This window comes from Aythya ferina, assembly GCF_964211825.1.
Source record: "Aythya ferina genome assembly, chromosome: 3".
Lineage (NCBI taxonomy): Eukaryota > Metazoa > Chordata > Aves > Anseriformes > Anatidae > Aythya > Aythya ferina.
In genome coordinates this window covers 60,016,988-60,044,246 of record NC_140298.1, presented here as the reverse complement: position 1 = coordinate 60,044,246, position 27,259 = coordinate 60,016,988, and the positions used below count along the sequence as shown (strand labels likewise).

Below are 27,259 nucleotides of genomic sequence, written 5' to 3'. Positions count from 1 at the left end.
CAACTCTTGCTGGCCCTGCTATGATTTCTTTTATGAGACCTCACTCTGGGAGTATCTGATTATTAAGCCACTTCCCTCCTAGAGATCATTTTGCTATTCTACTTATTGGAACCAGCATTTATTGATCAAAACACACATGCTACATATTTAAGTGTTCATTCTTAATAGCACCATATTTTCAATTTCTAGCCCTGAATTCCCTGCTTCACCCCAAATTTTGATCAATATTAGCTCTCACATATGTCATTTCCAATCTGATACAGGGTCAATAACTTTAACTAATACATTTTATAAAACCAATAACAAAACAAAAAACCTGCACTTCCCAGAACTGCAAAATACTTAGAGTACTACCACTTTCCAGGAGAGAGTTGGCATTTGGCACTTCTAGAAAATAGTCTGCCTCATCAAATAACTAAACAATGTTTAAAAATCTCAGTAATGTTGGCCTCTTTCTTCTCATAGGCTGAACTCAACATGGCTTCAGGAAATGTTTGGCTCTTTTTCTCAACACAAAGTAATTAACAGGTAATTGTTTTCCTCCTAAAGCAGCAGTCTAAACACTGTTTGGCTTAGTTAAGGATGATGTTTAAACACCCTCTATTATATTCTGTATATTTTTGTATATTTTCAGCTGTCAACATTGTGTTTTCCCAAATGGACTAACTTCAAGGAGAAATTAACTTTGATATGTTTTCTTTAAGTAATATTTTAGTTTACTAACTTAATTATTTCCTGCTGTGGAAATTATGCCTTCTCATGATAGCCTAACAGAGTAGCCTGCAAGGAACCACTCCTACTATTGTCTTATGAATAACATAAACTAATCTGTCTACTCAGTGCCAAATCCATGACTGCTTTTGTAGTCTTGATTTTTAAGTAGAGGACTGGTTTTCTGGATTTCTGTTCAAGCACAAGCAGTTTTGATGAAACAAGAAAATCACCCTGTATCCAAAGGATACAAGAAGAGAAATGGGAAATGCTCCACAGGCAAGCGAGCATGGCCCCATTATGTGCACTGGATTGAGGTGCTGGATGAAGAGCAGCAGTCAGCTTCGGGGCTCCACTGGGCAATACCCATGCCAAACACTCACCAACATGGTGTGTGTGTAGATAAGACTGGTCTTTTTTTCCTTCTGCACAGGAATATAAAGTTTTTCCAAGTAAGTGGTCATTAAAAGACTGCATGGTGAGGCTGATATTAGTCACTGTGCATTACAGGGCTGGAGACTGCGAACAAGGCTGAGTACAATCCTGCCACTCTGAAAGCTGATGGAAAACCTCTCTTTTGGCTCAGAGGCAGCTTTAACCAGCCATCCTATGTGAAAGGGTGTACTGATGAAGAAAAGTGATAATATCCCTCCTTGGGTCTGAACCATGAGATGCCGTGTGTACTCCGCACACCAGTGCTTCACAGTACGAAAGGCTTGGGAAAACAAAATCTTCCTCTAAAGGCAGAATAGGGTGTGCTTGGCAAAGGAGCAGTCAGTTCATGACAATAAATGAGCTCAAGGGTCCAAGAGCCCGCAAAGAAGAGTCTATAGTATTATCCATAAGTGTATTGATAGTACTGCCACATCTACAGCTGAGCAGAAAAGAACAACAACAAACATTAAATAAAAGCCAACCTTTTTCAGATGCTCCTGACAATAAAATGATTTGTCCTTGTCCTTCTCTGCTTCCTCTTTTAGCAATTGATTTATCAAATTTGGAGGAATATAAAAATTCTTTCCCTTTATGGAAAGCAGCCTGTGGCCCTGGTCCATATGTCTCCTCTTCAGCTGATGCCTATCATGAGGCATCAGCTGAAGAGGAGAGCAAGAGCCTTCTAACTCTTTCATCCCTTTTAAAAAAACTTTTAGAAGAGGATATGGAAATTGGGATTTATGTCTTATTTATGCCTACTATTTTTGTAGTACCAGTGTCATCTATGTCATACAAAGAGATGAAAATCACTCCCCAGTCCTGTTGTTGGTATCTGATTATAAAGCTGTAAGTCTGACCAGGTCTATCCACACAGCATCACACTGGAAGTTCAGATATGTTGTTTGCCTGCTATGACCCCTAATCCTTTTTCAGAGTAAAAGCGTTCCAGCAAGTAATCTCATAGGATTTGCTTCCAGATATATGCACTTGACTGTATTAAAGTGTTGGTAATGATCCCAGTTTACCATGCAATCCAAAATCAGAAGGGCTTAGTCTTTTGTATGGTTGTGGCAGTCAACATCATGCAAGATCAGTTAAAGTGGAATGAATCAAGTCAAGAAGGTGTTGACTGATCATGTACCACCACCAGAATGGTCCTTAGGTTGGCACTGGAAGCCAGTATAATTAAAAGTGTCTTCCTGTGGGTGGACTGATAAGGTTAAAGAGCTACCTCAGGTTTGGAAAGTCACGCTGTTTCAGAAGCATAGCTGAAGAATTAGGCTGAGCTTTATGCTCAGAAGCCTTAGCAAAATTATAATGTGCATTGAAAACCATATACACCAGGACTATTAAAAGATTAAGTATAGTTAAAAATGTATGAAAAATTTACTATTACATACATATCTGCATATGTAAGTTTTAGCAGTCATTCAAGTATCTAATTGCCCTAATTGCCTAACTTGGCTTTTTTTTATCATTATTTTTTTGAGTTAACAGAGCTGGGATTTCGTCAAAAAGTATTACAAATTATACAGATTATAACTTCCTTCCTGCTTAAATACATGCTTTTTTTTTTTTTTTTTTTTTTTTTTTTCCCTCCTTAAAACTTCCTCTACCCTTTGGGCTGAAAACTGTACTTTTATTTGACATGAGTCTGACATCTATTCAACTTCTACTGAACAAATGTGTCACTGAAATTATAACTTCAGAAATTTCTTAGCAGACTGACAATACTTTGCTGTCATAGTACTTACAGCTGTGTATGTCTGAACACAGAGCAGCAGCAGATGGGGTGCACATGGTCAAAAGCTTAGTCCAGAGGTTTAGGTGTTATTAAACATCCACTGACTATGAGGAAAATGCATTATAATGAACCCCATTAATTTCCTACTTGTAGATCAGTTTCTTTCTATCATACATCAAGTTCTTATTTGGTTTAAAGCCCACTTCTACAATGCATAAAAGCTTGATAAGCAGTGTATGTCACCTGGCAGAGCTCATTGTTGCCTCTCCAGCAGTTGGTGTGTTGCTCTTGTCTGAAAGCTCACTTTCTAAATAGTTTTTTGCCTACTACCCTCTGTAATTCAGCTGCTACACACACTGACAGCACACAAAATAAAAACATGCTGCAAATACATGCAATTTACAGGAAAACAATTAGGACATTACAGTTATTGTTTAGCAGCATTCCCCCTTTTGCAGACATGGACAGTTTGCCACCTCCATTTGCTGTCAAGAGCCTGACAGTCAGCGAGAGACCAGGCTTAGCTTTCAGGACCTCAGCTATGCTTTACTGATTTAGCACAGCAAAGAAATGAAATTGCCTTCTCTTGACAGGCTCTTCTTTTTTTCTAAGAGTATAGAAAATCTTTCTCCTTTGCAAGTCTTTGCTAATTTGATCCAGAGGAATCATACACTGCAGCTTTGCTCATGTAAATCCCTTGGGGATTTATCTCATTATTTGAGGCAACACTGGCTTTGATGGTGTCTCTGAGAAAGGGTGAAAATAGGAAGAAGAGATAGAGAGAAGGAAAATGGTCAAAGAGAAAAAGGGTCTTGTGTGTCTGGATGCTACCTTTGTTCCTTCTCAGCCATGGTTTCAGCCACTTGTGCCACTTACTCACAGCGCAAGCTACAGCAGCTCAGACCTTGCACTAGTGGGGCAGGCAGAAGCCAAGGGACAGTCAATCAAACATCCCTAGTGCTATACACGATGGCCCTAGCCAGAATTCATCTGCAGTTGCATTAACGTACAATTGTTACAAATATTAATACAACAGCAATTCCCCACTGGAAGAAAAGTGATGACACTTTGTTAGTGTGAATAACAAAATAATGTACCTTTACCAAAGGAGACGAACTATTTTTGCTTGAACAGGAAAACTTACTGCTTACAAAGCCAAGGTAGGTAAAAAGTCTGTTCTCTGTTCCAAAGATCACAAATTCTTGTTAAATACGGCGTGTAGACAAATGAAATTTGAATTTGAGTTCAGGTAGCATCCTTCCCTCTTGGAGGAAATGATGTGGCTTTGATCAATTTCTTCAGAGTTACTTTGTGTTCAGAGACAGAGCTGTCAATTAGTCAATGAGTAATAAATTTTAAAAGTCAATTAGTAGGAAATTATCTGTTTCTGTATAGTACTGCAAATCCATCTCATGCTAATATCTGTGAAACCTAGCATGACTTACCTAAATTATCTGACAGATGTTCCCCTTCCCACTATCAGCAGCTTCAATGGAATATTAAATATTTGTATTCAAGCTGACCTGTGGACTTCCTTAAACTAATTCTCACATCTGTCTAATGTCAATGCAAAGCTGCAATTTCTATTGAATATATTAGAATACACACCACCTAATGAAGCAGCAAGCCAGGTAATTTTTGGTACACAGACTTGTTTAAATAAATCTGTAGAATAAGATTAATGTTAGGTATAAGGGAAAAGGCTATATGTGTATGTGTGTGTATTTGTTTAAGCCTGGTTTGAATCTGTTGCATGGAAGTGCAATATGACTCCTTAAATCCAGACTTTTATCTGTCACTTTGGAGAAGTGACAGAGAATATGAAATTAAATGAGGGAAACAATAAATAGTGAGGAGTTTCATGGGCACTGAGTTTCACAATGACTGGACTTCTGTCCCATTTCTGGTCTCTCCTGTTTCTCATCTATTAACCTGTGTTTTATTGCCAGGCCTGATCCAAAAACAACTCCAGCAGCAGAAACTGTCCTTGTGATGTGGGTGGCCATGTCCACTAATGCATCAGTCAATAGTGACCTCTAATATTAGACAGATTTTAAGGTTGTCCTTGTGGGCACCAGCGTACTGGATAAGTCTGATATTCATGCATAGGAGAAATAATTCAAATTTAATGAACAGTCTGCTCTGGACATATGAATGTATCCAAGCTGCATACTTCTTGGCCTATCATTCAGACTGGAAAACTGACAACCTGCTTTAATTTCTCATTGGTGCTTACTGCCACAGCTATCAGTTACTACTGTGACAGCTGCCCTAATGAGAGGAAATACAAAGGCTGAGTGAATTGTCATGGACAGAAGCTGCACAAGACCAAGAGATGAGGTTATATTGAGCAGCAGAGCACAGAAACTCCTGGGCATTTCATGGTTTTGGCATCTATTGGTACTGGTGGTTTGCAACTTCTGCTGCAGGTAAGAGGGAGAGCACTGCTATATACCTGGCTCCATTTACCTGGCACAAAGTCAGGAGGATGTACTTCCTTTGAAAAGTCCTTTTCTCCCCCCTACCACAGCTACACAGATCTTTTCAGGTCCGCTACTGTCACTATGGTTACAGTCAGCCTCTCCAGGAGCTCTTGTTTTATACCACTGGCCATAAAAGCAACAGCAAAGCAACAGCGCTGGGCATGCCACTGGCATGGGCATTGGTAGGATGGAGCCTGAACCTCTGCCTGGCTGCAAAGGCAAGAGGAAGGGGCAGCAGAGCTACACGGAGAACTGGAAGACCCAAGAGTAAAAAATAGGAAACAGGAGATCAGATGGTAAGCAAAATCTAATGCAGAAATAGTCATAGAACTGTCTAGGTTGGAAAAGAACTTCAAGACCATCAACCACCAACCTGACCTACTGATCCCCATCATTTAACCATGTCCTCTACTGCCACATCCACATGTCTCTTATATACCTCTAGGGATGGGGACTCCACCACCACTGCCCCAGGCAGCCCACTACAGCACTTGACCACCCACTTTGTGAAGAAATTCTTCCTGATGCCCAATCTAAATCTCCTGTGGTGCAACTTGAGGATGTTTCCTTGTGTGGCCTATCACTTGTCACCTGAGAAAAGAGACTGAGACCCTTCTCATAGCAGCCTCCTTCCAGGCAGTGGTAGAAAGTAATAAGGTCTCCCCTCAGCCTCCTCTTCTCCAGACTAAACAGCCCCAGTTCCCTCAGCTCCTCCTCATAACTCTTGTTTTCCAGTCCCTTCACCAGCTCTGTTGCTCTTCCCTGCACATGTTCAAGCAGCTCAGTATCTTTCTTGTAGTGAGGGGCCCAAAATGAACACATTATTTAAGGAAATAACTCAAAATGCATGAAATAGAGAGTCCTACATGCATCATCAAAGACATTGGCATCTCTGGTTCATAATCCAGCTGCCGGGTGCGATGAATCAGCCTCTAGACATGCCTTCTTTCCATGTAGATGCCTGAAGGTGAGATTAACACAGACCAACTCTCTCTAGTTATTTCCAAATCTGCTAAGAATAATTTTTGAGCATTTGTCTCAAAAAGGATATTCATCTTTGTAGTCATCCGTATATCTTCTCCTTTAGGGTCTTCATTATGAAGTTGAAAGCACAGTTACAAAGAGTCAAGAAATAAAACACAACTCTGGGTTATTCTTAACAGTAAGAAGCCCTCCCAGCTGCCTACATAGCCCTCAGCTAGACCTCCTTGTGCATCCCATCAGCTGGGCCCTGACCTGGGCTTCATAGAACCAGCTCACCAGGGGACTTCTCAGCACCTGAGGTAGAGCTATCTGGTCAAATGGCAACCCCAAACCTAGATCTATATAGGCCTGGGCAGCTCCCCCCATGGTCTCACCTTATACAAAATGGTTCCTATTTCCTATGCTTTTTATTACAAATGTATTTTTGGCATGTGTGTTGCGTATGTGTGCGTGTTAAAATCCAAAAGCAGTATAGCTCCAGGAGGTCATATAGTAGGTCATACCACTTTACTCTGAATTTTAAAACTATTGATGTGCTCTACTTGTCTCACCCTTTTAAAGCATCTTAGCTTTTTAGAAAAATCATCATGCTCAAGAAGTTCAGGCAAACTGCTAGATGAGGATGAGATTTGTTTGAAATACCTCTCAAACCTCTCAGGGTCAAGTGTTCCCAGCTTTACTCAAGAAAATCTTTGTATGGAGTGGTCACTGGAAGTCCATCTGCTGACTGTAACAAGAGGAACAGAGGAGCCTCATGTAGAACTGTACTGACCAAACATGATGCAGATGTAAATATGACATGCTTTCATAGTTGTTTGTATTCGTGGCACAACTTATTTGTTGTTGAATGTACAAGTAATGGGAGATGAACTAATTTAACATCTTAAAAATGCTTCTGCATTTAACAAATCTTGCAATGTTTTCCTTTTGCATACTCCAGCTCATGACTTAGCAACATGGCAATTTATAACAAGAATTTTGGAGGATCTTTTCAGTCCTTTCTTTTAACCTCAATTTGCAATACATAAATTTTATGGTAATAGTGCAAAATGTCCAACTTATCTTTTACTTAAATATTTTTTTTCAATAAAAAAATATAAAATGAGCTGAATATTAACAATCATGGGTTTTGGTGGTACAGCTGAGACTCTCAGTGACTGACAATAAGGACAGATTCAGAAAGTGTCCAGGCTTTCACATTAAGCTTGGTTCAGAATACGTACCTTAATAGAAAGTTACATCACTAACTAAAGTTATACCTATATCACTAACTAAATTATATCACTAACTAAATACTTTCTCTACTGCAAAGCTGAAAACTACTTTACTTGCAGCAAGTGAAGCTATTCTAAATTTCTGATGAGAGAAATCAGCAAACTCTGAAACATTTTTTTTTCTTCTATAGTTTAATAGTTGAAAAGAAACCTCACATCTTTTTTAAAGTCAAGACATTTACACTCTTGTCAGTGCTACCGAGAAGAGTTCAGAGTCATTCTTAATGCCAGTAGTGGATCATGAAGTATCCGTAGCTCCCAGCTGTTTCTTTCTTCTGGTATCAATTGGCACTACAACATAAATAACTGACTGTGAAGTACACAGGGAAAACTATGTGTATGCCTGCACAAATACACGCTTCTAGCTCCCCCATAGCACTCCACTAATGCTGAATTTCTATGAATGGAAATTAACACTTCTAGGGTAAATGAAACGTTACTAAAATTTGTCTGTATAGTAATAGTATGCTATCATAATGCTAAAGATGATGAATAGAGCTAGCAGACAAACATGGACGTTGTGGTTATAGCCATTCTCCCTGTTGGAATATGAGACTCAAGGCTCAAATTCTCAAATATGAGAATATTCAAATTTTTCAGGTACCTAATGCTTCTGGTCAGCAGTCAGTATCATACACATTACGTGTTTTTCCAAATGAAATCCCTGTCCATATTCAAACACTGCATATGAGAAAGCATTTGAATCTGGAAATCCAAATGTTTGTATCTGCTCTGCAAAAATGAAGGAGATTTAGTAAATATTGAAAGCCTGAGAATACAAACATTTTTCCTCAGTGGACACAGGCACCATTTGAACAGTTATTTAGGAAGAGATTTTCCATAGAAAAAGGAAATTGAACTTTTGAGCATTGCTATAACAGGAATCCCAGGCTTTCAGGCTACCTATGACTTTAAAGCCTCTGGGTTGTTATGTTAAAAGAAAAAAAAACAAAAAAAAAAACAAAAAAAAAAAAAAAGAAAGGAGTAGTAAAAAAGCTGCTGTTTCATACTGTCACAGAGCATAGTCCCTAGGCAGTATTGTGTTCCTGGTGCGATAAATGAAAATGGTGCAGTGTGTCTTTGCATGCCACACGACTCGGTTATCACTTCCCATGCACAGATCTTTGCACCGAGTGTACATACCGGGTTTTTCGGCTGATTAATAACACGCACGTCGTCTTCTTGGATTTGTTCTAACAGCAGCTTGAAGTAATTGCTACCAGCACCATTTCACTCAGGCCCCACCCACCTAAATCACTTCACTCCCAAACTAAGTTCAGACGATTTATGTTAATATATGTACGCCACATTTCCGAAGACTCGGCAGATCACTGGCAGGCTTCAATGACACGGCACAAGCCCCGGGCTGCTGCTGCTGGGGACGATGCGCCCTACGTCCCCTGCCTAGCGTGGCACGGCGTTGTGGCCGGGATCTTTGGGGTATCAAACAGAAAACCCTTCAGGGGGCATCTTTAGGACAGCTTCGATCAAATCATTAACACCCAGTTCGCGTGCAGTTTGGGGAAAACCTCGGCGAATCCTTTCCAGACTTATCCACAGCACCGTACCGCAGGCAGAGGCAGCATCAGCGGCTCCGCCGGACTTCCCCATCTGTGCAAGGTGCTTTGCATTCGTCATTTTTATTTTTTTTTCTTATTTTGTGATTTTTGTTTGTTTGTTTTTTTTTCTTTTTGTTTTTCTTGATGTTTTTCTTTTTTAAAAATTTTATTATTATTATTTATTTTTATTTCTATTTCTATTATTATGTGTATTTTTTATTATTTGTATTTTTTATTATTTTTATTTATTATTATTTTAATTTTCGCGAGGGATGATTCTCACCGGGCCAGCTCTAGAGGATAGCCCGGGTCCCACCGCATCCCCCCCCACCCTCCACCCTCACCCCACCGCCTTTAGGGGCCCCCAGACCTCCCTTTACCCCTTCCCCCGTCCCCGGGGCTCCCCTTTAAGATGGGCGGGGGGCACGCCGGGCTGCCACCGGACTGCCACCGGGCTGCCACCGGGCTGTCACCTGACTGCGCCGGGCCACCGCCGGGCTCCGTTCCGCCCCCTGCACCGGGCTCGGGGGCGGCGCTGCTGCGGCAGTACGCGGGGATTAGGCTGCGGGGAGGATTAGGCTGGAAATAGCAGCAGCAGCAGCAGCAGCGGCGGCGGCGGCGGCGGCGGCTGCCGGGCGTGGACGCCCAGCGCATCCCCGGTGGCGGCGGGAGGGGGCAGCGGGCAGCCCGCCCCGCACCGCCCCGCACCGCCCCGCAGCGCTCCGCACCGCGCCGGGGGGGCTCTCGGGGCCGGGCCGGGAGCGGCGGCAGGAGGACGGGAGGGAAGGACGCACGGACACACGGACAGGTCGGTGCTGGAGCCCGCCGGGATGCTGCATGGCGACCCACACCTTTGGCTTTGGAGGGAGGGGGGTAAACGGGGACGGGGGGGCGGAACATGGCGTGCCGAGCCGTGCCGAGCCGTGCCGAGCCCCCGCCCGGGAGGCTGCGGGCAGGTGATGGAGGAGGAGGGGGGGGGGGGGGGTCGATTTCCTCCCCCCCCCTCTCCGTCTCATCGCTGTTTGTGCTCCATCTCGGGCTTATCGTTATCCCCCCCCTCCCTCCTCTCCCTGCGGTGTCTAAAATGCCATTTATTTTATTTATTTATTTTTTTGCCCCAGAAAGGCTTACACAACGGGGCGGCAGGGCCGGGGGGGGGGCGGGTGGGAGGGATGCCGAGGGAGCTTTGTGCGGCCGCGGGCCCCCCGCCGCCCCCCGGCCCTACAGCCGGCCTAGCCCCTTCCCCTCCCGTGTTTTCCGCCTCTGCAGAGCAGGCAGCAGCGAGAACCGAAGATGTCGGGTCAGACGCTGACGGATCGCATCGCAGCTGCTCAGTACAGCGTTACGGGATCAGCCGTAGCCAGAGCCGTCTGCAAAGCCACCACGCATGAAGTGATGGGGCCCAAGAAGAAGCACCTGGACTGTAAGCATCCCTCTGCCTAGCCGCAGCGGAGGCCCCGGGCTGAGGAGGCTGCCTGCGGGGCTCCGTAACGGGGCTGTGAGCCTTTTGGCTGCCGTGCTTGCTGTAATCCAGCTCGCGGATCGAAAGGGTTACGAGAAATCTCCAGGAGAGGATGAGTTGTTATTGCATTTCTCCTCACATTGCATAATACCGCTCTTTCAGCCATTTTTATTTTTTTTTTCCCTCTTGACCTTTTAGCCAGGAAGGCAGCGCAGAGCGTGCCTCCCAGCACTGAGCCCCTTCAGGGAGCGGAGGGGATCAGAGCCATGGCAAAATGGGCACACGCTTGTCACTGCCTCCCTCAGCCTCCCCAGCGATGGATGGTGCTGGGCAGGGACAGCGATACTGTGCCAGGAGCTGGCCAAGCACTGACAAGAGCAAGGCCATCTCCATTAGGTGGTGGCATGTTGAAATGGTCAGGGAGTCTTATAGCACTGCGCTGTGGGTTGGAACAGCCTCTGGAGAGTTTAGGGGCTGTTGTTGAGGTCCCAGATATCTGAGAGCAACTTAATGGTCAGTCTTCATGGTTTCTACCATCTCTTATTGAAGATGGCTGGTGGCTTTGTCTCACAGACTTTTAATCTATTCTGGACTTGCATGAGCTAGTTAATGCATGAGACAAGGTTGAAGTCAAAATGTTTCTTATAAAGCGATGAGCTAGTAATGCTTTGTCTTGACAATTCTCTTTCTTTGCAACCCACTCACTGTCAGCCCCTTCTTGGAGACACCAAGGAGTTAGGATGGTGAAAGTACTTAATTGCATGGTGTTAATTGGTTTTGTTTACCAGTAGTAACTCTCTCTTGCTTTGGACTCAATATAGAAACAGCAGGTTTTAATGTTGCCTAAAACTAAGTGTTTTTTCCTTTTTTTTTTTTTTTTTTTTTTTTTTTTTTTTGAAATGCTAGGGACACATGGTAAGAAATGCTTTCAAGTAAAGATAAGCAGGGTTTTTTTTTTACCATGAAGTCTCTTGGCTGCTGTCCATTACAAAGTAATGCTGGTGCAGGTGCATGTAAATACAATTCTGATGATGCTGTGTTTCTTCAAAGGAGGTAGTATTACTTCTAGAAAATAACTCCAGATCTTGGTGCTAATGGCTTCAGAGCTAACCCCTTAAGTGACATCCCACATGTCAGCCTTCAGGCTGATGTACTCTTTCTATATGGCGATGAGATGCTGATGTAAGCAGCATTGACTGAGGACTGATTTGAGCATAAACTGTTGTTAAAATAGATCAGCTGTCTTAATATCATATAGTCTCACTTTTTTTTTGTATATTAAAAAATATTCTTTGACTAGTGTAGATAAGCCACTGAATATAAACTTCTTGGTTATTGATATCTCCTGTGTTGATGTTTGGTAGCTGTCGACACTTATCAATCTGTAGGCTGTATATGGACAGTCCTACTGTATCTGTTACTAGAAGCTTTAGTTTTTTTTAAAGAAGCTTAGTTCTTGTAATTAAAGCAATGCCATGTCTATGTAATATTAATATATACACATATTTTACACACCTAAAAATAAAAGTACTATCTGGAACGGGCAGGATTAAAGTGAGGCAGAAATAGTTTACAAGTGCCATATTAGGGTCTGGAAAGGGATTGTGCTTGGATATTGGTGCTAATATGACTACTTCAGAAAATGAGACTGGGGGAGATTGAAGCCTGTCATATTCTATGCAATTTCATACCCACCTACATGTAAGATGCATGGGAGGAAGAGAAAGGATCATTTCCTGGGAAGATACATCCTTGTCTGTGTTATCGTCTGTTTTCCAAGCTGTATGCAAGAGTTGAGCATTTAACTATCCGGTATCGTTAAAGACAAAATTGTGTCAGTGGGAGATATCCACGTTCAAAACTGTGGGCTATAAATGAAGAATCAAGTCCATTTTTAGAAGAGAAAATATTCTCAGGCTCTGAGACCTGAGGCATCTCCTTAGAATTGTGAATTGTTAAACAGTTCCTTGAACTCTGATGTATATCTTGTGAACAAGTGTGAAAATGGGCCTTACATTGTAATGAGAGCATAAATTAAAAGTTCATCCTCTGAAAGAGCAATACCTCAGTGCATGCAGGAGGTACTGCTAGATGGAGGTCGGGCTCCGAGTCACGTGGCTGGCTGCATTTCCAGTTGGTTAAGTAGCATATGAAAATGTGGAGAAGGGAATGCAAGGTAAGACTTGCCAGTGCCTTAAGATAAGTTTTGAGTTGAGGTGTGAAGGATTGCAGTGACTAAGACTAGATACTAGAGAAGATAGCTGTGCTCCAATCACCTTGTGCTTTATTAAAAGCTACGATTCTACTGTCAGCGTGGCGGTACCATGCCCTTAGGGATCTCTGTAATTTTATTTGGCGTCTTAGGTTGTGTGACATGACACCAGGCCACCATCTTCCAGTGTCCTGCTTAGCAGCTGGGCTTTGTAAATTAAATGGAAAGATCGACAATTTAACATGAATTAGATAATCCTATGATGGTGGGACATGATGCCTGTCCTCATAACTTTTCTACAGAATGTATTAGTTCTGTAGATTTTTAGAAAGGTGGCAGATGACAAGGTGTTTTTGTGTGTGTGTGAGTAGAACTTAAATAGAGGCAACTTGCTCTGACAAGTAAACAGCACAATTTGAGCATGAGTGCATGTGTGTTGAGAAGAGAATGAAGTGTCTTCTATGAACAAAAGCTGAGCTGCTGAGCGTTTGCCTTTGTGTGACTTTTTGTACTTGTGCAGCTTACAAGTCCAGGCTTTAATATGGATGCTGCTGTCTTTTGGCATGGACTCTGGATGCTGCACAGACTTGTTATGTAATGCAGAAGTACTAAAGTATGGTTAGGTCACTAATATTCATTACTAAGATTTACCACTTTCTTGAATTCCAACTCTCATAGTAGTTAATTTTCAGCAAGTGCTGGAAGTAGTGCTAGGTAGCATTGAATAAATTCCCAAGTCTCTGTGGGGAGAAGAGGAGCATAAATCTAGGATGCTGCGAAGGTTTGGGGCAAGGTGCTGCAATTAGCACAACACAGCTCTGATCCTTGTGGACCTACCAAACTGTTATCACCCCTGCCACAGTTTCTTTATTCCAACAGAGGTCTTAAAGTTAGCACAATGATATTGATTCATCTCCCTCAGCTAATTGTGTTGTGTTTAATAAATTACAATGAGATACAGCAAGCGAGGGAAGTGTTTACATGGTGAAATGGGGATTAGCAACTTGATTTTTCTGGAAGCAGTGAAAAGGGCCATTGTGGAATGGGTGGGTGAGGTATATATGGGCTGTGTTAAAGATATATGAGTTCTGGTGATTCAGCTGGGAGGGCAAGCCTAGAGCCTGACACAGAAGTTTCCTTCTCAGAATTGCTCTGAAATACGTGTTAATGCTTTACTGAGAGTTTGATTGTGTGGGGCAAGCAAAAGCTAGCTTCTGGACTTGGATGTAGTGGCTCTGATGCTATCAACAGGGAGAAGCTTTCAGAGAAAGGACGTAACTTAACTTTTAAATGTTAAAACACATGATAGATCAGAAAAAAATAAGTAAATCTGAACAGAGCTCCTTTTATAAAGGTTTTAGCTCAGAAACAGACCAGTGATTTTTCTTTTAGGGAAGTGAAGTGGAAACCAGTGAGGCTGTTGCATGTGTAGTTAGTTGTAACAAGTTCCTGATTCTGAGAAGGATCAAAATGGCTGGGATTTTCCTTGACTATGTTTTTTCAAATGAATTGTTTTGCAGCAGGAGGAAGTTCTGGAGTGTGTAGTCTAAAAAGACCATGTAATGCCTCCTTACTTCCTTAAAGTAATTCTTGTAAGGTAGAAGGCCCTTCCAGAGGCCTGATCAAAAGCCAGAAGACTTTTATGAAATGTGAAAACAAAGCAGATGAAGACCAGGACTGAATTTTCAGTGGCTATGGAGTTGACCTGGGTGTATATTGCAGGAGCAGTAATGCATTGAAGGTTGGGCCAGATGATCTTGGAGGTCTTCTCCAACCTAAATGATTCTATGACTTTATGATTCTATCTATTTCCATCTCAAGTCTGATTTAGCATACTTGTCTGTAGCTGACAAAGGCTCTAAAAAGAGATTTATAGTTTAATTCACACTGGCAACTGAAATGCAGGGCTGCCGTCAGTATTTTCCTGATACAGGTACTTGTCCTTGCAGTGTTTTGCCTTTATCCTTCAAACTGTGTGAATGACCTTAAGGAATTTAAATTATTGTGGTCTACGGCATTGAAACAGAAATGTTGATTGTTCAGAAGCAAAGAGTTAAGCTTTCTTCCTGTGCTCAGTAAATATAAACTCCTACAGGTTAGTCTTAGAAACCTCTGTCTCATTACTGTGTGTGATTACAAAATTACATATTGCTGGCTGGCTTTTGGGAAAGGTGGAAGCCAGCAGAGCTATCTTCAGTCACTCAGCAAAGGTGCCTGTTAACATTTACTTGAGTGTGTCTTTCAGAAGTTGTTTGCTATTGTGGTGATTTGGAGAGCATTCCAGGTCTGTTGGCTCTTGTGGCCCTTTTCTGAAGGGAGTAGCACATTCAAGTACTGCAATGCTCTGCAGTCTGGTTGATGCTTTGTCTTGATCGCTGTGGATTATCTTAAAAAAAAAAAAAAAAAAAAAAAAAAAAAAAAAAGAACTGAATCTCTATACAAACTGTATTTGATCCTCCACATTTTGCTAATGAAACTACTAAAGTACATAGAGATATACAAAAATAATTTGTCATAGTTTCCATGTATGAGAGAACTGGCTTTGGAAAATTATCATTGAAGATCAGTTGTAGTACAGTGTCTTGTTTTTGTTGTCACAGCTGGGTTGCACTCTGCATTGGGAATTCTTTCTGGACATCCTAGTGAATCTCTCTTTTTTTCACACTGGGAAAGAAAAATTCCAAGCAAGCAGTTATTTACTTAAGTAATCCATTCAGTAATGGGTAATGGATTAGCACTATTAGCACTTTTTTTTTTTTTTTTTTTTTTTTTTTTTCCTGAAAGGAGTTGTCATCACTCTCCATGTTGCATACCACTCTGTTTCTGTGGACCTCTCTCATTTCCTTTCTCAAAACAGTATTGAAGACTTCCATCATTTGGAGATGGGTAGATCCCTAAGTAGGAATACAAATATCTGTCATGGGTAAGGAGAGCTAACATGGAGGTTTTTTAGAGTAGTTGTTCTTGAATATTTCTGTGACATTAGCTCTTAGTTCCCATCCTTGTCCCACTTAAATACTGTTTTTAAGGCATCACCATCAGAAGGCTGCCCTTTTAATCAAGCTAAGACTTGGCCAAATAATACTTTTTTAAAAATATGTTTGAAGCTGGGTGGAAGCCCTGATGTCGTGCTGATGACAGATTTTAGGATTCAGAGGCTGAAACTTGGGTGGGATTCCTTGATCTTGCACATCAAAACTGTACTGTCTTTTCATGGTATAATGCTTAAGGAAAGAGAGGATGGGAAACAGAAGAGTGGGTAAATAGTGTAATATTAAACTTTCTTTTATCTAAACAGTGTAACTTGATAAAGCTAGATTGTTAAGTCCTACTCTCCTTCCCTCAGCTGAAGACATATTCATAGTCTGTTTTCAACAGCCATCAAAATCTTTCAGTTAAAAGTGCTTTGCCAAGGTTGTAAATGACCAGTCTGGGGACAAATAAAGCATTTCTGCTGTAATGACTTCTTTTAGTAGACCTTGATAATGGAGTAACCATGCCTTTTCTGCTTTCTTTGCAGTCCTTTGTTCATGAAACAGTCAGTATGACATGTGGCTACTTTTCTTTTACATAAATGCAGTCTTGCATTTTCTAGTTCTGCACAAATGAAAAAAAGATGTGTGATTTTTTTTTTCTTCTCCTGAAAGACCAGAGTGATAATACAGTGACTAGTCCCTGGTTTTCATCGCTTCTATTTAGTAGTTGAATATGTCTCATCACAGCATAGTAGTATTTACTCCACTAGATTCTGGGCAGCAGTGATTGAATGTCTTTTTCTTTTTCTTTTTTTTTTTTTAATAATTAAAAAAAATCTGTACTCTTATTTCCTGTGGTTTGATTTGATCTGTGCATCTGACTTCCTGATCTGGCTATTAAACCTTCTGTCTTCTGTATGCACCTTACCTGGGCCTGTCCAACTAGTGAGGACTTCGTGTAGTCTCCAAGGAAGTACTCTGTTGGACCAGTTGGGACATCCACCTATGTCTCTGTTTCTTGAAAGATCCTCTGAAGTGCTTAAAAGTAGACAGCAGCCAGGATAACGCTGCATTTTGGATGCTATTAATCTTTAGTGCTTTTTGATGCATGGAGAAAACGGCAGCAGTGGGTGATACTTCCCCCCAGCCCCTTGGAGTCCTCTGCTACCTTGAGGCCCACTTGTGATCCGAGAAGCTGCTCTACTGGGAACAGTCTTTGAATTGAGAGGATATTGTAACCAATAAGAGAATTGTTGCCCCACTGGTCTCCTCTTCTGAAGAAATAGTAATATAGCAGAGGCACACCTACATCTGTTATTTTTCTGTGTGTTTTCAAAATACTTGAAGCTGCTGACACTCTCCCTACCTTACTTACGTTTCCCCCAGCACTGGGTGCCCATGGCAAAGTGTTGGCAGCAGGGGGCTGCAGGGTGGCTGCTGTCAGAAGAGGCTACTCTTGTCCAGACACAGCCAGCTCCACTTCAGACCTGTGTGGTGGTTTTATTCTGCTGGGCAGCTGAGCTACACCACAACAGCTCTCTCAATCCCCCTCCTCAAAGGGAAAGGGAGAGAAAATACAATAGAAAGGTCTCAAGGACTAAGATAAGGACAAGGAGATCACTTGACAATTGTCATGGGTAAAACAGACTCATAGTAGAAAATTAATATAATTTATTGCCTATCAGTAGTGGACTAGACCAGTGAAACTAAAAACACTTTCCCCCCCATCCACCCTCTTCCACCGCTTCCACCTGAGCAGTGCAGGTGAACGGGGAATGGGGGTGCGGCCAGTCCCCAATGCTTTGTCCCCGCTGCTCCCTCACAGTCACTCTCTGCCCCTGCTCCCCATGGGGTCACTCCCATGGGATGCCATCCTTCCTGAACTGAGCCTGTGGGGCCTGCCCACAGGCAGCAGCTCTTCAAGAACTGCTCCCACACAGCTCCGTACCATGGGGTCCATCCGTCAGGGGCAAACTGTTCCAGCACGGGGCCCCATGCAGGAGTTTTCTCGCTCCTCTCTCTCAGGTGCTGTCACACAGCAGTTTTTTTTTTTTTTACCCTCCTTCAATCTTCTCTCCAAGAAGCCCACCCAGTATTGCTCCCTGGCTTCGCTCTGGCCAGCAGCAGGTCCCTTTTGGAGCCAGCTGAAGCTGGCTCTGATCTGACCTGGGGCAGCTGCTGGGCTCTGCTCACAGAGACCACACTTGCAGCCCCCATGCTACCAAAACTCTGGCACATCAACCCAATACACTATCTTAGAACACAGCTGAGCTGGTGGCACTTCTGGGGAAACATATTTAAGAAAAGTCAGACACTACTGCCCAGGCAGTAAAGAAGAGGTGAGAAAAAAAGTGAGAAAAAACAGAGGGAACACCAAGGTCAGAGGTGGAACAGGAGGCACTCTGGCGTTAGAGCAGATATCCCCCGCACATAGCCTGTGAAAGTGACCACTCAGTGCTCACACAGGCTGCCACTACAGCACCCCCACTACCAAAACTGTGCCACGTACACCCCCTATCACTGAAGGGGAGAAAGTAAAAAAAAAAAAAAAAAAAAGGAAAGCCCTCCTGCAGTCAGCCGCAGACATATGGTGTTGCTGAACAAGCTGGCTCCAATCTTTTCGGGAATGGAGGGAAGGCATTATATCCTTTCCCTTAGTCTTACTATAGTCTGAAGATGAGTCAATTGTTCCAAACAGTATCATTAACTTCATATGTGCTGTTCCTTTTTGGAGCTTATTTTCAAGGCACAGATCAGAATGTTGGCTAGGTTGGAAAAGGACAAATTCTGTTATGTGCATAGGGAAAATACCAAAGGCGTAAAATCAGTTGCACCAATGAGTATCCGATGAAACTTGAAGTGCCATACTTCAATATATACAATACAGATTAGGAATAATATTCTGCCTGGTTTGGAGAGATGGGTTTCAAATACCTTGAAAATTGAACGGCAAGGAATAAAGCAATCTGGGAAATTGGGGTTGAAATCTCAGCATGGGACTTCCAGTGTGCTAAAAGAATGGGTAATCTAGCACTAGTCTGAACCCTGAACTGAAACTAAATGATATGATATAAGAAGCCTTGCTATGAGCTTTACAGGCTCTGATCATTAGCACAGGGTTTGCAGCAGTATCTGTGTTCCCTGAGTCAGCAGTACCAGTAGGTTTGCAGTGTGAAGCTTCATTGGTGAGTTGATGCTAGAGTATCCCACTCCATCAGACTCAGCATGGTTGGTTAGCTTCCCTACTGGCCAAAATTTTGCTTGGATAAGAGCTTGATGGCTTGAATAAAACAGATGTTGGCAATTGCTGGAAGGCAATCAGAATACTTGGCAGAGGCTAGCTTGTCACTTTGCAGAGTATGGTTGTCTGCTTTTTCTGGAGCCTTGCAAACCACATGCTAGACCCTTAAAATTGTTTTTAATACTTCTAATTTTGCTATTTTGATCATATTTACTTCTCTCTGGAAAACAATTTGAAGTAAGTTTTGCAAGGTTGGGTTCACAGCTGGTAGTCAGTAAACTCCTTGTGCTCATAAAAAATCATCTCTTCAGGTTGTTGAAATTGAACATTTGAACATTTGTTGAAACAGTTGACAGTTCTAGTGCACTAGAGAGGGAGTATTCCAGCAGCCTAGACTAGTGCCACAAATGGTATTGGACATCAGCCTTGGAAGACTTGGCCATATCACCATGAACGTACATGGAATACTAGAACAGTGTTTTCTATGCTGCTGGAAAATTCACGATGCCTCTGAGGTTTGCAATTTATTCCTAGGCATTGTATATAGCAAATGGCATCAATATTACCACTGACTCCCAGACTAACCAAGCCTAAATACCCTCTTGCTTCTCCTCCCTGTCCAGAGTAATGTGATTTCATGCTTTGTTTTAGATTGTATCTGTATCTCAACTTAGTTTAATGAAAGGAATTGGATGCTGAAAAGCCCTGATGTCATACTAATGTTGTATATTTGTGTAATCTGTACTCTGCCCATTTGTGCTGAGACAGTATGTCAGTTGGGTTGCTGGAGTCTCTCTCTTTTTTTTTTTTTTTCTTTTTTTTCTAGCTATTGATAAAAATCAAAGGTCTATGATATTTGCAGAGGGGATAGTGTGAGTACACAGGTGTGGCCATGCTTGAAGGCCACCAGGAAAGTACGCCCTGCCCCTAATGTGTACTGAGAACTGCAAGTTGCTGACAGGATGCGTCTGCAGCTTCAGTCTGATTCGTGACAGTCAACATTTTCTTTGGTCATAAGCCAATATGCAAAATTACCACAGGTAGAAAGCAAGTTGGCAGGAACTCCTGATGCTGTAGCTGGGTCACAGACAGTTGAGCTGTGTACTTTGCCAAGGTGGTTTTACTTTTTCTTTACTTTCTTAAGAAAGGGGTGAAAAAGAAAGCAGTGTTTTTTTGTTTGTTTGTTTGGTTGGTTGGTTTTGTTTTTGGTTTTGGTTTTAGCTTTGTTTTTTTCCCTATAGGTGTTTAGGATACTATGTTATGGTTGAGATGTGAAACACGGGTAAGGCTAGATTCAGAGGTTGGTGTCCATTTGAGCTAAGATTGTTCTATCATCTACTTAAAGGACCAAAGAGCATGCCCTTTCAAGAAAGTGCCTTAAACTTTGCTAAAGAGGTGGGATAAGACCACGGCATGACAACTGACAGTGTACTTGATCACTTCAAACTGAATCTTGGCTTGGCACAAGCGTGGATGACACAATGGCAGCGGATGCTTCCATAGCAGATGGTCAGCTGTTAGCCTGCAGAGACTGGCAGGCTCTTGTGGCTCTGGCATAGTTTCTTTACATCACTTAAGTCTATCTGATAGTTTACAGAATGTTCTAAAATGGTACTCCACAGAAACGAGAGGAAGACACGACTGCTCAAAGCATGAATAAAACATACTGACTTGTCGCCCACACCCTTAAAATTTATGCAAGTCAACAAGTTTCTGGGGAGGTCCTCAAAATGAGGCAGTGATCTTGCCATAGTGCAGGACTTCACTAGCTAGAGCATGCATCTTTACACATAATTAAAGAGCTCACATAGATACACTTAAATGGGAGTTCAAACTGTTTTTAAAAGGATTCTTCCTTTCACTTCTCATTTGGAGAATGTAGGACTTATATGAAAGGGGGAAGCCAGCTGGCCTGTTTCCTGACTCTGAAGGCTGCTGTTTCTCATTATATAGAGGTTGAATATAGACACAAGCTTTAACAAATCATTGCATCGGTTCTTTAGCAACCCTGGAGTTTTAAAACCCAACCTTTTCAAATGGAGGCTTGGGTTTGGAGCTTACTGCATGATTCTGGAATCCAAAGTACAGTAATTGTGCCTATAGCTCTTAATCCAACTTTTATAGCTTCATTTAAACCCATTTATAGGAGAATGTACATTCTGCTAAGGGGCAGCAAGCCAGAGGAAGTCAGCATATCTAGTGTGCCAGTATTTTGAAAACATGTACAATTTATCATGAGTGATGCCTAGTTTCTGGCTCCTAAAACAGAAAACTATTTTCATATGTGAGCCTTGCCTATGACTTTCTGACGTGTTTCTTCATTCTAAGCCACGTTGAGTATTTCTGGCTTTGCTAAGCTTTATTCAAATGTTGAATTGTTCTGCTATTTGTGAATGGCAAGAGTACTAACAGGCAAAAGTTACAATGTTTACAGTAGGTGATCTTAAAGAACTTCCTCCTGTTTACCCTGAGGCTGGAAAACGTTTAGGCAGTATTATGAAAAGTTACCTTTCAAAACTCACCTCCGTCATGTGCTTAGGAGTATAATTGACACTTCTTGGTATTCCAGTCTAGAGATGTGACTCTGCACGAAGCTTTGCTGACTGGATTTAAGCCTGCCTGACAGGTTCCACCTTCCCCACTCATCAGTAGCTTGATATGAGATTTCCACTGCCAGTCGTAAATGCATCTTCCAGATGCAGTGGTGGCTTTGAGCTGTTAGATAGCAACTTACTATTGTCAGTTTCTTTTGAATGTTAGTAATCCTAACTGCATCTTCCAGCTCTCAGGTGGATATTTCATTGAGTTTATTAGCAGATTTTTTTTTTCAACACTGAGATATCTGCAGTATGTGAAAGGCTGCAGGTTCATGTTGAAGTGTATAGTCTGCTGCTAGTTTGTTTCTCAACATTTCCGAGACTTAAACTCCCCTGTCTGTCTGGCAGAAGGCGAGCATTCTTGTTTAACTCGTGTAGTGTAAGAAATTGATCATCAAGGAATTGTGTGTTTAGTTTCATCCTGTTGTATTTGTTCTTTTAGCACAGAGAAGGTGCCCCTTCTAACCCCGAAGGATGTCAGTCAGCTTTGTAAAACCTGTTTTAAGGTGCAGCATTCACATCTGAGGCAGCCTTCTGCTTTTAGGAACTCTTACTGTCTGTTTATTAGTTGCCTTACAGATAAGGGACAAAATGGATCGAAATGTTTACATCCATGTTATAAAGTATTTGCTAATGCAGCTATGCTTCAATACACCTCAAGGAGAATATAAAGTCATACTGTTGCACTGACTACATGGACAAGTTTGCATTACACTTGGTATTCTTTTCGTGTAGGTGTATACATTTTTTTCAGTGGGACTGTCTACATAGCTGTGCACATTTCATTCACAATTAAGAATTTCAGCCCATTCTCAGCATGTGGTGCTTGCCAGCTCAATGGAGCACAGGCACATTGGTCGTTTTGGGTTATTTTTCAGGCTGTCTATACTGAAAGTTATATCATGTGACGTTCACTGACAAAATATCTGGACTCTTAAAAGAATCGTGCTGAAGCAGCTGCAAAAGTGTGGCACCCTATTTGTCTATTGGAAGTTAGATCTGTCAGCCACTGGGGCTGCCTACTCAGCTGACCTGTTTCTATCAGGCAGGCAGTAGCTAATTAACATACCACTGAAGTTGCTTGCACATTCTCATCCCCACCCTCATTTTTTTCTATGTATTCAGTGTGTAACAGCTAAGCAATGGAGCTAAAACATCAGGCTGCTTCCAATATATTTTCAGTCTAATTCAGACTTGCAGTGAATTACAAACTGCTGTTCTGGGCAGGGTTGATAGGCTAGTGAAAATTTTGCTTCTGGACGTTTATTAAAAGGAAATTTTTTCTCAGGAAAGTAGATCTTCTTGGGGGTGGAAAGCACTAAACAGAGTTTATTCTTCTCAGAATAAAAATGATGGCAGCACGGTAACTCAAATAGCTTGTGCACCATGCCTCCATTGATTACCACTTTCCTGCCAGATATGGTTGGAGTATATGATCGGCACAACATGTAAAGGCTAATTAGAAAATGCTCTAGGGCAGAGATTACAGTAAATGACCCCATACCGCTGTGGCAAACACAGAATCCTTCCTTTTCCAGTGTAGCTGTGCTGTTCTGGATAAAAGCTGCAGCTGGTGGTTATTGATAGTTCAGTAAACAACCAAATAATAAGAGTTACAAATTGATATAGCCAACAGGTAATGTTAGGTGTTGTTCACCCTCATGGAAGGATATTCACAACTGGAATTCTGGTATTCAGTTACAGCAGTAACTGTACTAGGCCTTATTAGCTTCTATACTTCTAAGAAATAATCTTGCAAAAATATATCCCCATTAAACTTGTGGTTGTGAATGTGTGTTGTGGTTGTGACTGTGGTAAATAAATACGTGTTTTAGTAAAGGCTTCTAGGCCTGAACAGATGAAGGAGCTGGCTTGTAGAATGAGGTATGAGACTTGCCATGATGGACAAAAGTTATTTTTTTTAATGCAAAAAGTTACTTAGCAAAAAATGGTTAACACAAGGTTTTCTACTTCTAAGAGTACTAGTGTTTTTTGTTTGTTTGTTTGTTTGTTTTTTTTGGTTCATATTTTTTTTCCTCCTCTGAGATGTTGTATTAAGATAGGATGGGGAATGGCATTTCGCCAAAGCAATTGCTTTTATGAACTAACCTTATCACTTGGTGTCGACCAAATACAAGTGGCATTTTTGTATATCTTAAGCTGTTGAGAGTTGTCCAAGACATGTCCTAGAGATGTCCAAGAAATCCAAAGGCGATATGTTGCTCAGCTGCTATTTGAAGTAAACCAGTAAAACAGAGCAGTGGTACTTTCAGCTCCAGAATAACTTGGTATTTCTTGTTGGCACAAGGAAAATTGCTCATTACTTGTATTTTTCTACTAAAGACACGTATCTCTTGAAATAGTTGTGGACAGGATTTGTGTGAAGGGAAGCACTGAAATGGAAATTCTGGAAGGCAAGAAGGAAACATAAAAGCAGAGATTTCTCCTCTTTCCCGTTCTTTGCTGAATCTGCATTCTTGCCTGAGACAAATTCTTTGGTATTCAAAGTAAGTGAATTCTGTACAAGGGAGGTTCAAGAGTAAACTTCTTACTTCTTTGGACAGGGGAAAAGATTCCATTCTTAATCATTAAGGCTATTCCCACTGTGAAGTCACTTGACAAAGCTGTTGCAGTGTGGTCTGGTCGGAATGTCATCTTTCAGTTGCACTAATTTCAAGGAGGGAATTCAAATATAAACATTAAAGGTGAAACATTCCTCTGCTGTCAGTGCTGCTATAAGCTCGGGAAATTTTTCTTTTAAACAGGAAGTATTTGTAATTCATGGAACATTAGGTTGATTATTGCAAGAATTTTTAACACAGTTTTATCACACCTTTTCCCCATTTTTAGTACGTAAGGTAGCTAAGCAACTTAGGGTTACACCCTTTCAGATCTGGTAGAAAATTACCTGACATTTGGCTTTTAATTCCGCTTTCCAAGAGAATTGCACCTGAACCTCTCAGGAGGAAAAGCCCTATGTATATCGTTGAGAATTGAAAGGGACAAAAGTCCAATGTAGCTGATTTAATGCTGTTAATGAGTTAGGGTGGATTTTTCCCATATAACTTACAGCCTTGTTATGCTGGGGAAGGAAAGGTACAGACTGTATGAAAGTGCCTTGGAATAAGATGCAGCAAAGTATACGGGCAGTAGATTTTTCAGCCTTGTTTTCAAAATCAAGTTTTTGTGATATAGAAAGTGGTGCTCTTCTGTATTTGAAAAGGAATAGTAGGATAAGAAGATGATTCTAAGGCTAATTAAACTCTTAATTTGAGAAATAATTGGAGGAAGCTCTGAAGGAAGTTTTCTGATGCTCTATCATCTACTCTGTCTCTCTGCAGACTCTTCATATGATAAATAGGGAAGACAAAACTGTTTCTCTTGTGCTAAACTCTTAATACTATGAGTAGTATGAGCATGCCTATGAGGAGGCAGAGAGAAAGAATTTGGATAACAGTTGTCTTGGCAAAGGATGAATTTGGCTGTTAGCATGCTAGGAAAGGAGGTCTGTGAGGTAAGGCTGGAGAGAGGAGGTAGTAGGCTCCTGAGATATTTGTAGTCATATGGACTACAGCTGTATTACAGGGAAAGTCTTTATAATATCTGGAGAACACATTCTTTGTGGAAGATTGAAGTATATAGAGTTGGCATAGGCACGAAAAAGTATAGACAATCTCTGGAAGCTGATGGACTTCAATAATGGGTAGGCGTGCTGGGCTGAAGGTGAGATGCACTTAACTCTTGAGGCATACTTCTGGAGAGGAAGGAGGAAATAGCATGATTTGCAGTTCTTCATAGGGCCATATTATGATGTATGTTTGGAGATAGGGCAAGCTGGGGCTGAAAAGAGTAATAGATGCTAAACCCTATGCCCAGAGATAACTTTCTGACTCTCATTTTTGGGATTGCTTGATAGTTGGAGCTAACAATATTAAAATCATTTCAAGTTCTCATGAGCAGTTTCTGGAGAAACAGAAGCCAATAAATTTGTTCTGCTTTTGGTGCTGTTTTGTGGCCAGCCTTCTGTAGACCTGGAAGTTCAGCTCTTGCATTGGCTGACACAACAGTGTAGTAGCTTCCTGATACAGTTTAATGTCTTGCAAGGGAGTACTTCTACAGTTACTTGGCCACTTAGCTTTTTTGTTGAGGCTTTTAAACTCTTTCTTTAAGCCACTTCTTTCCATTATTTGCTAGCCCCGATTTTGAGCAATCCTTCATTTCCTTTTCTGTATACTCAATGTGTTTAAATTCTTATAAGAAAAAAAAAAAATCACTTGGGAAAACTATTGTAGTGTTCAATGGAATGGTAAGAAAGGTTGAAGGGGAGAGGGGTAGGGTTACTGTCAGAGAGATTCAACAAAATTTAGGAACTGAATGTGGGACACAGCTCAGATGTAGAGGCAGCTTGCAAGTTCATTCAACCTGGAATTGGTAGCTCTTGCTATGCTGGCACCAACATCCCCCTGAACAGTGTTCTTGTGCTACAGTTCTGTTTCACTATATACTGGAATGTAAATTCTGAATAATTTACTTAGCACTGGAAATCTCAAGTCTGCCTATTATTGAAAGTTAAAAAAAAATAAAATTAAATTAAAATTGAAGATTAAGAATGCAATCTGAAAATGTAAAGGAATGAGGAAGGTTTTTTTAAGGTATTGTAGATTCTTCGTCATTCCAAAAACAACAACAAAACAAAGCAAAGGCATTAAAATCAGGAAGCAGTTTTTAATGAGATTGAAGTCTGAAATTCTGAATACAGTGAGTCTTTTTGTTATTCTCTCTCTCTCTCTTTTTTTTTTTTTTTTCCCCAGACATTTAACAAACACCAAAATTAGTCACATCTTTCACAGGTCATGAGGAGCTAACTTGTCTTAACTTCCATCTTTGTCAGTGAACTCTCCCTATCTTCCTCAAGTTGGAAGAATAGTCGTGGTATTAATGAAGGTGTTGATCATACTCTAATCTTGCTTCTCTTCCCTGATTAAATTGCAGATCTCAAGACAGGGTTAAAAAGTTGGCTAGTCAAGGAGTTTAAAGGCTGGTGTTTAGATTTAAGTTAATGTCAAAGAATTGACATCTTTTTTTTTTTTTTTTTTATTTTTGTTACACATCAGTTTTTCAGCTGAAAGTCTAAATTATACATATAATTTAAACAAGGATCTCTAGACTGAGTATTCAAAATAGCAAGATGTGAAAAGAAGAAGCAGAAGTCATGTGCCATGATTTGGCAATTTGTACCAAAAATTTGGCAAAACATATTCCTGCAGTAAACGAATTAATTCAAGGGAAGGGTGTAGGTCTTTACTTTCCAACAACTACACTTGTTTGAAAGTAGCACTGAAAACACTTGCTGCTATTGCTGTAGAATTCCCAGACTCTTACTCTGTCTGTAACTTGTATCCAAACTCAGTTTCTGGGTTTAGTTATTAGCTGTCAGATATGGATATTTGTGGTATTAGAAAGTTCATGAGGAAGTTTCCTTTAATCCTTGTTCATGCTATTCCTGTGTATCCCAACCAGAATTAACCTTGTGAGACTGTTTAATAGGGCTGCCAATGGGCTGTTCTTCATCCACTAATTTT

At 41.3% G+C, this 27,259-nt stretch overlaps 1 protein-coding gene across 9 annotated transcripts in view; it reads left to right on the top strand.

Moving 5' to 3' along the window:
• The first annotated feature begins 8,944 nt into the window (after positions 1-8,944).
• SNAP91 (synaptosome associated protein 91) overlaps positions 8,945-27,259 on the top strand; it is a 71,821-nt gene continuing 53,506 nt past the window's right edge. For 5 of the 9 annotated variants that reach the window (XM_084513851.1, XM_084513849.1, XM_084513846.1 and 2 more), the window contains exons 1-2: positions 9,852-9,998; positions 10,460-10,613. In XM_084513851.1, coding sequence (XP_084369977.1) covers positions 10,484-10,613 — 130 coding nt within the window. In that variant the 5' untranslated portion in view covers positions 9,852-9,998; positions 10,460-10,483. Of the gene's footprint in view, positions 9,252-9,850; positions 9,999-10,459; positions 10,614-27,259 lie in introns of those variants that run through there. The other 4 variants (XM_084513848.1, XM_084513844.1, XM_084513847.1 and 1 more) reach the window with 2 other exon arrangements.